General features: G+C 46.3%; 1 protein-coding gene across 1 annotated transcript; it reads right to left on the reverse strand.

Moving 5' to 3' along the window:
• Positions 1-1,671: 1,671 nt before the first annotated feature.
• POU3F3 (POU class 3 homeobox 3) lies at positions 1,672-4,927 on the reverse strand. The gene has a single exon (XM_068265286.1). It carries the CDS (start codon positions 4,102-4,104, stop codon positions 2,761-2,763), a length of 1,344 nt encoding a protein of 447 aa, XP_068121387.1. The 5' UTR covers positions 4,105-4,927; the 3' UTR covers positions 1,672-2,760.
• Positions 4,928-9,095: the final 4,168 nt, after the last annotated feature.

Below are 9,095 nucleotides of genomic sequence, written 5' to 3' on the forward strand. Positions count from 1 at the left end.
TCACAGCAGTAGAAGAAGGGCTCTATTGTTTAGGATAAACTCATCCTGACTGCTATCCCCGGTCTAGCCAGCTCCCTGCCCTTCCCAGGACTGCACCAGCCACCAACTAAGCATGGTGTGACCTTTTTTTCATCGGGGGACTGTGTGGGGATCACCTCCACGGTGGGTCTGCTAGGAGCACCATTTCATAGTCACATCACAGGCATGCTGGTGTGATTCACAAATCTCTTAACACTGCAACAATGCGAAGCCAAAAGGGCCAGCCCTAGTAGCTATCTGAATCCAGCCACTAAGTGCTTCCAAGTCATTCAAATAAAGGGACTCCCTGGCTCAATAAACCTCCACTCTTCATGTGTGAAAAATAGGATTGGAGGCCACGTGTGAACTGGGAGCATAACAGTGTCACTGCTGGGAGATCAGGCACTGGGGCTCACCCCTAGAAGAAAATAAATAAATAATATGCATATTGTCGCTTAATAAGCTGCCAGCACATAGCAACATATAAAGCACTGATAAAAAAACGCCCTGGCGTGTATTGTAGTCAAACCCCGTTGCTGAGTATGGAGATCCCCATTGATTTTTTTTTTCAGGAATTGGGATTATGCTGTCACCCTGAGAGATAAAATAAAGCTTCCCAGAACAATGAGATCTGCCTGTACGCCAGTTCATAGGCATGACAAGAGGCCTGTAACTAAGGACTGCTATGGCCGCATCTGCTGGAAGGAAACACCATGTATAACTGGATGGATCGTGGCATAAAAAGGCGCACATAACAACACACACGTATATATAGAGGCAACACATACCATACACTATCAGGAAGCCCCTATAGATTGTCGCAAGTCCCAGCCAATTCTAGATGCAATAGGACGTCATATAAACACACCGAACACAACAGTGCAATGGTCATCATAAACATCTGGAATAGGTATTGCTAGGCAAAAAAAAAAAAAAAAAAAAGATCTCCCCATATCCTGATGTTTATATTATACAGCCCCACGATACATTTTTTAAAAGAATCTTTTTATGTGAAGAGATGAATAGAATAATTCAAAATATAGACCCAGATGTAGCTTACTAACATATATTTTATAAACTAAGTTAAATAAAAGGCAAACGTGTCTCTATGTGACAAGTGTTCAGATGACCCATACTAAAATAATAGGAAATTTACATCTACGCCAACACAGAAAGCAAACATACACGTGATTTCACCAGAGACATTAGGAGACCATCATAGAGTTTAAGAGGGTAACACAAAGACTGTCATTGACCTAAATAAAACTTCTACAAGACAAAGCGCCAGGCATCACCCCATTATTAATAATTCAGATACACAATAATAACAAGAACCTGCTCTGCTCGTACACAACCATTGTTTCATAGGCATCACACGAAGATTGGAATCGTTCTAACAAATTTATTTTTTTTTCAGTCAGCTCGGAACCACTACTAAAATTAAATTACAATCAAATGATCACATCAAAAAGGGACCATTATAACCTGTCCATATTTCTCTCTTTTTTTTCAATCGTTATTTGTGCTCGTCTGAAAAAAAGCAAAACAATAAAACAAAAAAACAAACAGAAAAATAAAATGAAAATAAAAACAACACGTAATACAAGATTTTGGGGAAAAAAATAAATTACCGTTCTGCAGCAAGTTCATAGGTATTCTGAATAAAATATTAAAAGAAGTCATTTGATGAAAATATAAAGCAAATTTTTTTTAGATCAGTTATCGATCTAATATTTTTTTATCGCTGTCTTTAAGTCTGTTTTCATAGTTAACCTACCAAAAAAACACACCGCTTGGAAAATGCAGTATTGTTGGATCTGATCGTGGTTGGCAACGGACTTTAGAAGAGGTGTAGTTACTGTGAGTGCAGATACAGAAGTCCACAATTATTTTTTTGTTTTTAAATATTATTATTAAATCCTTTTTTTTATAGTTTATTGGGTTTCAGTAAAAAAAAATCTCAAGGGTCATGGGTAAGGATTCAAGGTAAAAAGAGCCACGAGAAAAATAGGTTTTTTTGACATCTTAAAATGATTCCCTCTGTACAGTTGTGGCTGGTGGGATGTAGAGCTGAAAGTTCAGGAAACAGAACATCTATCCTCTGTTTGCTTACCCTGCTCATTTGCGCAGGATAAATGTATTCCAATGTATTTATTTGCTTCAATATAGTCACTTTTGTGTGCATATTTCATTGCTTGGCTGGCTGAAATGAAAGCACATTTTGTTCCCATGACTGGTAGCCATGAATAGATGTCTAATAGTTGCTGCAAGGTCCAGGCACCCTTATATTTCCCTGTTTAGTAAAGCCACGGGTATAATAAAAACTGAAACGTTTTCTTGGGTTCAGAAAAGCCAGAGAATACAGCGTATTCTTCTTATTGTTGTTATATGCAGTGATACAGGCACACTTGCTGGATCTAGACAAATGTGGCAGAGTGGCATGTCTATTTTGTCATTGCTGATCTTGGGCAGGAGATAAGGCAAATAAAAAAATAATAAAAATAGAGTATATATTAAAAGGAATTATTTGCAGTTTTTTGGTGTCCACCCATGTGCCAGAGCGTCAGTGTGGTAATGGGATTGCCCTGTATTGATGAATGATGTCCCTCATTCTTGGCCTGCGTAGTCTCTGTATTTCTGAATGTGTTTGTAAAAAAAGAGCAGTCTGGGTGAGGGTGGCTGTGTGTGATGGTTATGTCCCGTGGCTTCACTGGCCAGGCAGCTGCTGGGTGCCCACTCCAGTCATTGCACACTAGTTTGCATCCCGTGGTGAGGGGGCGGTGTGTCAGCCCCCACATTGCCCACCTGGGAGTAGACATCATCTGGCGTCTGTTGCTGGATTCCTGGTGGGGTCATCCTCTTCTCCTTCTGCCTTCGGTTACAGAACCACACTCGGACCACCTCTTTCTCCAGCTGAAGACTGTCCGCTAGGCTGGTGATCTCCTGGGCTGAGGGTTTGGGGCACTTGAGAAAGTGGCTCTCCAGTGCTCCCTTCACGCTCACCTCGATGGAGGTCCTCTTCTTCCTCTTCCTTCCCTGGGCTGCGATTTTGTCGATGCTGGTCGGGCTGCCCGTGGAGGAGTCGGCCTCCTCCAGCCACTTGTTGAGCAGGGGCTTCAGTTTGCACATGTTCTTGAAGCTGAGCTGCAGCGCCTCGAACCTGCAGATGGTGGTCTGAGAGAAGACATTGCCATAGAGGGTGCCCAGTGCCAGGCCCACATCCGCCTGGGTAAAGCCCAGCTTTATCCTCCGTTGTTTGAACTGTTTGGCAAATTGCTCTAGGTCATCCGAGGTCGGAGTGTCCTCGTCTGAGTGGGGGTCGTGGCTGTTCACTCCGTGGAGCTGCTGCTGCTGCTGCTGTTGATGGTGCTGCTGATGCTGTTGCTGGTGGTGATGATGATGGTGATGGCCAGGGTGGTCCCCCAGTTCTGGTGTGTCCCCCCTGACAAGGCCCGGGTGCACCAGGCTCTGGCTCCCTGGAGGAGGGCTCAGCATACCGTTCACAGTGAATGCCCCGGACTGGGAGTAGAGGAGCGCTTGTTGCTGCTGCTGTTGCTGCTGCTGCTGTTGCTGCGCCCCTCCTGCCATGGACTGGATGTGCGATGCGGCCGCCGCTCCCCAGCCGCCCTGGTGCCCTTGGTGCGGTCCTAGGTGAGGCGGTCGGTGATGCAGGGCAGCCCCCGGATGCAGTTCGTCCCTCCCAGCTCCCCCCTTCACGTCCTGCTGTTGCTGAGGATGTTGCGGGCTGCCGGTCATCCCCACCGGGCTGCTGGACCAAGGGGACCCCGCCTCGGCCGCCGCTGCTGCCGCCGCCGCCGCTGCTGCAGCCGCATGTGGCAGCGCCGTCACCCACTGGTGCGCGTGGCTCAGCATGTGGCCCCCGTTGCTGGCCGCCATGGCCCCCTGCATAAAGTCGCTCTGCACCATCTTCACCGTGGGGTCCCCCCGGTAGCCGCCTGACACGGAGGTGACCGCTGCGCTGCCCGGCTGCATGCCCCCTCCTCCCCCCGAGTCCGAGTGCACGATGGAGCCGGGGGACAGGATGCTGTTGCTGGGGAGGTAGGGGTTAGAAGCAGCCGTGGCCATGGCTTCCCCCCTGCCTGCTGCTATCCACAGGTTTGGGGCTTCCTCTTCTCCTCCCCCGCAGCCCGAGAACGGTTCCCCCTTGAGATGCACTTTTGTCCTTGGAGGAGAAGCCCTTTGCCAGTATGTCCAGGCGGGGGCTTCCACCCTCCTCCCCGCAGTGCTCACTTCACCTGCCAGCGGATTAGAGTCCCTCACTGCCGTGCCCCTGCTCTCCCGGGCATGGGGAAGGGCTGCAGGATCACAACTTGGCTTCTAGGTAGATCCCAAACTTCCTGGGAGGATGCTGATGCTGCATTACACAAAGTTGCTGTGCTTGAAGAGCAGCTCCCTCTTGGAGCAGGATGCCAGTGCTGATGTGTGCTGCTGCTGAGGGTGCTGCTGCTGCTGAGGGTGCTGCACAGGTAGTGGAAGCAGTGTGTGCTGATGACACATCCTCCTATAGCAGCAGCGCTGTGCTCATCTCCCGGCTGTAGTGCTGGGCTCCCCTCCTGTGTGCTGCTGCTGGGTCACTCCTGTGTGCTGCTGCTGCTGGGTCCCTCCTGTTCTGGTGCTGCTGGGCTCCCCTTCTGTGTTAGCTGCTGGGGTCCCTCCTGTGTGCTGCTGCTGGGCACCCCTCCTGTGTGCTGTTGGGGTCCCTCCTGTGTACTGCTGTTGCTGGGCACCCCTCCTGTGCTGCTGCTGCTGCTGGGGTCCCTCCTGTGTGAGCTGGGCTCCCTCCTGTACACACTAACTCCAGTGGAAGTTGTCTGGGCTGGCTTGCACTGCTGATCAGCCTGTGTGTGACAGCTTGGCGTGTCCCTCCCTCACTGAGCGGGGACTGGAGAATGTTTCCCCTGCACGGAGCGCGCACACCACCACACTAGCCCAAATACTAGGAAGCCGAGAGCAGGGCCCCTGCTGATTGGCTCCACGCTGAGTGATTGACACCCCGGCATTGACTGGCTCAAGACGCGAACCCCCTCCTTCCGGCCGTTTCGATTGGTTGCTTTTTAATTTAAGGAAAATGTCGTAGGAGCTGGGAAATCTGGACCCCCTTAAAACACACATTTATATATATATATATACACACTAGTGTTCCTTCCTTCAACTTAGCTCCTGGGACCGACCAATGAGCCTCACATACCAGCCTCGGAGATGGCCAAGAAGAAAGAGGATTAGGAAATGGGTGATGTCATCGGACGACCGTTCCTTCTGCTGATCGTCCCTGGGAAACAATTAGGTTACTGCAAAACTGTAAACACAAAATAACACAAATATCTGCATATCCATATGCAAAGTTGGGGTCTCAACAGACACCAGTGTATGTGTGCAGTATATATATATATATGATACTATATTTATTCCAATATGCTGTATTGCCTTATTGATGAATAGACATACATAAGCAGATAGGTATATATATATATATATATATATATATATATATATATATATATATATATATATATATGTATGTATGTATGTATGTATATATATATATATATATATATATATATATATATACACACAATGTGTTCCCGCAGGATTATACACATACTCTCATATGCTCTCTGATGATGTGATGGGGATTCCCTCATGCTTCTCACTTTACTAAATTACAACGTGACCATCTCTTTACCATTTTTATTCCTAAGCCCCGGTGACACAGGGCTGTATTTCCAGGATATATTTATTTTGATGTTCCATCAGGCAGCTTTCTATTGAAATCCTCCTAGCGAGAGTTAAGAGGAGGGGGAGAGGTGGAGGCAACCAAGCGGAAACATAGCACAGGCAACCTCAGTGATCCAAGGCAAAGAAAGAGAGAGTGGCAACCAAAACAAGGGCGAATTGAGCTTTCCTCTGGGACTTACTCTCAAACTGCTCTTCTCGGACACATCCAAAGTTCCTGTGAAGGAGTAGGATGAGATGATCCCCAGTGCAGAGGGGACCCTGTTGGTCACTGCATGGTGCTGAGAGTACAGTGGGAGCCCCCCCCCCCCCAGTATAGGTGAAGGTGTGTGATATTATACATACTTCCTCTCCCTCCTTCTCCAGCTCCTGTGTAGTGAGTGGTGTCCCCCCAGAATAGGCATGTGTGTGGCTGAGCTTATTCTACATCAGCATCCCATCAGCTTCCCTGCAGCCCACGCGTGAGCTGAACACCAACTGCGGTGGGCATGCACACATCTCCCCCCCCCCCCCCCCACACACACACACAAAACTACCCCTGTGATCTGCTCCAGCTCTGCCCACCTATAGTAAAGAAAACAAAATAAACAAAACTAAAACATAAGAAACTGCCATCTGAAATGGCAAGACATGCATAGAGCAATTGTACCATCCAATCTGCACACAACGTGTTTTTGTTCCCCTGTGTCCTTCCAGGGCTCCAATATTTCTCTCTGCAGAGGAGATATAACACAGATCGCATTGAATAAAGCTGAGATCTCCAGGTGCAGGCGGTTAAATAGTCGCTGCCAGAACCCCATGTTTTCCTTTCCAGCCGATTTTGCTTGGATCCGGCTCAAAAAAGCGAGTGAGTCTCGTGGTTTTGTTTACACTGAATGGGGAGGATAGGAACCGTGCCATGGGGCCGGCTTTCATTAATATACAGTGAGGATTTTGTCTAAATTACTGCTATGAATTTCACAGTACAAGCTTTCAAAAGGCGTCTCAGGTGGCCCGATGCAACGTGATAGCTTCTTAGCAAACAGATCTACTTTCCACCTCCAAGATGATGGGGTGGGGGGGAGATGTACACATAATATCAGGGAAAAAAGAAGGATGCATCCCTACAACCACAAATATATACTTGTTTGGAAGTAGTTTTTTTCACCCCCCCCCCCCCCCCCCAATCCCTCCTCTCCTACCCACCCCTCTCCTTTATACAATGCGATTGTTTTGTCTAGAGAGGGGAAAAAAAACAACCTAAAGTATAACAAGGGGAGAACAGTTAGTGCTGATTTTCATTTGCATAAATTTTCATATATTTTGGTGAAAATAATAGACTAGTGGAGAGCTTGTCTTAGAGGAGTCAGTGCAAAGGGGGACTGGCACAGGCTCGCTTCGATGGAGATCCCCGTTGAAGGCTTCTTTCTCCACTGCCAGCCATTTATATAGGCAGCAAAAAATCAGGGCTCACTCTTTTTTTAAAAAATGCATTGTATCTTATTGCTCCCGGAAGAGCTGCAGCTGTGTGAGTATGAGTTCATTTTTTTGCAGATTGCTTTCAAGGGCAGCCAGGCTTGTGTAGAGGATTGTGTCTGTCGTCTTCTGCTCATTCTCTCTGTTTAGAAACATCTATGGATTTTTGGCTTAAAATACACTCATTAGGCAGTACATGATTATTATTATTTTTTTCCTTCATCTGTTTAACAGTAGGTTATTCCCAACACCAGCGAGCTAAGTGTGCAGCAGATTGGGGAACAGTGCTGGGTCTGGGGTGAGAATCTACATTGCTGAGCTGGGCTCTGATGTTGGGGTGGCCCTTGCTTTTGTGGAACCCCTTTCACTGAGACAGAGCTGTGCAATATACGGGGGGAAGGCAAGGTTCTCCTCTGACAAAACGATTGTGAAAGCCTGTTTATATGACAATTCCAAAAGCTCCTGTCCTGCTGCTGGAAGGGACTGTCTGCCTTAGTAAACCGATACAGAGCTGGGATTCATCTGGTGGAGGTGACTGGTGGCTGTAATGTGTGTTGGGGTATATTGGAGAGGCCTTTACACTCTCATTTTTATGTATTAATCACAAGTGGCCGTTTGCAGGCGTTCATCAGAGCTGTCAGTAGCCATGATGCATGGGGCCGCTTGTTCTGGAGATCTGGATGCCAATAGCTGTCAGTGGCTCATTTAACAGTGGCCATTGGACTTTTTGCCTGCTTAAAATAACTTTTTTTTTTTTTTTTAAGGAAACCCTCATCAGAAACGTGTAGTGCGGGGTAAGTGGCAAAGTGCATAGAGCACAGGCTGGTATATTGGGGTACCATCTAATCCCCCCAGTCTCTCTTCTCTCCTCGGAGGCACACTCACAAGATCTCTTTAAAAGAGATTAACTATGTGTGCCCCATTGCAACAGATGCCAGATACAGCAGCTCCCTGAAGATCATTTGTTTTCCTGACAGGGAACATTTCTGAGCAAAGCATATTGGTTGCCATAGAGAGGAAAAGAAAAGGAGGAACACTGGCCACATTAAGCTATATGTTTGTGCACTGGGCTTTAGATAAAAGAGCTCAGCTTTGAAGCAGCCACAGGGAGCAGCACACAGCAAAAGCCCTTTAACTTGCTGCAACCAGCTTTATTTTTTTGTGTCGGATTTCTTTCTTTTTTTTTTCTTCCTTACTTTTTAAACGCACCAGGTAATTTTATTGGCTGTTTTCAGTTTTATATGATACGGCTTGCTGAGCAAAATAAACTTTTTAAGTGTTCCTTAAATACCGGTGGCGCGTAGTGTCCAGCAGGGGGCGCAGCTGGTGAGTAAATACACACAGGAAGAAAACTTCTCTATTCACTTTATTGTTAAGTTGCTGGCTAAAGCAATATATCACTTATTTTCTGTTTTCGGCTACCATTAACCCTATCCTGGCTCAGGGGAATAGGCTGATTGGTTTAGAGCTGCATTTTATTTTTTTAAGCATGACAGTCTATTGAACTCAGCTAAAGCCTACAAGTTACTTTTTGTTGTTGTTTTAAATAAACTTACAACAGACACACTGCAAATAACCCATTTCACAAATCACAGTTAATAGCAAACAACATCCTAGAGACGGTAACTTTATTTTTTCTCACTTTATTTCGGGAAAAAAGTGGCAACAATTCTCTCTATTTGATCATTCTTTGTAATGATGAATCATACATAGACCTAAATAAAAAACGCATTCTATAGAGACATTGATAGTTCAGAAAGCTATGCTGTAAATGAATACGATGTTTAGGTGCTCATTTAATATTTATCAACTTACTCGCTGGCTTATTGATATACTTTTTGAAACAATAAAAAACAGACAATTAACTC

This window comes from Hyperolius riggenbachi, chromosome 2 (genome assembly GCF_040937935.1).
Source record: "Hyperolius riggenbachi isolate aHypRig1 chromosome 2, aHypRig1.pri, whole genome shotgun sequence".
Lineage (NCBI taxonomy): Eukaryota > Metazoa > Chordata > Amphibia > Anura > Hyperoliidae > Hyperolius > Hyperolius riggenbachi.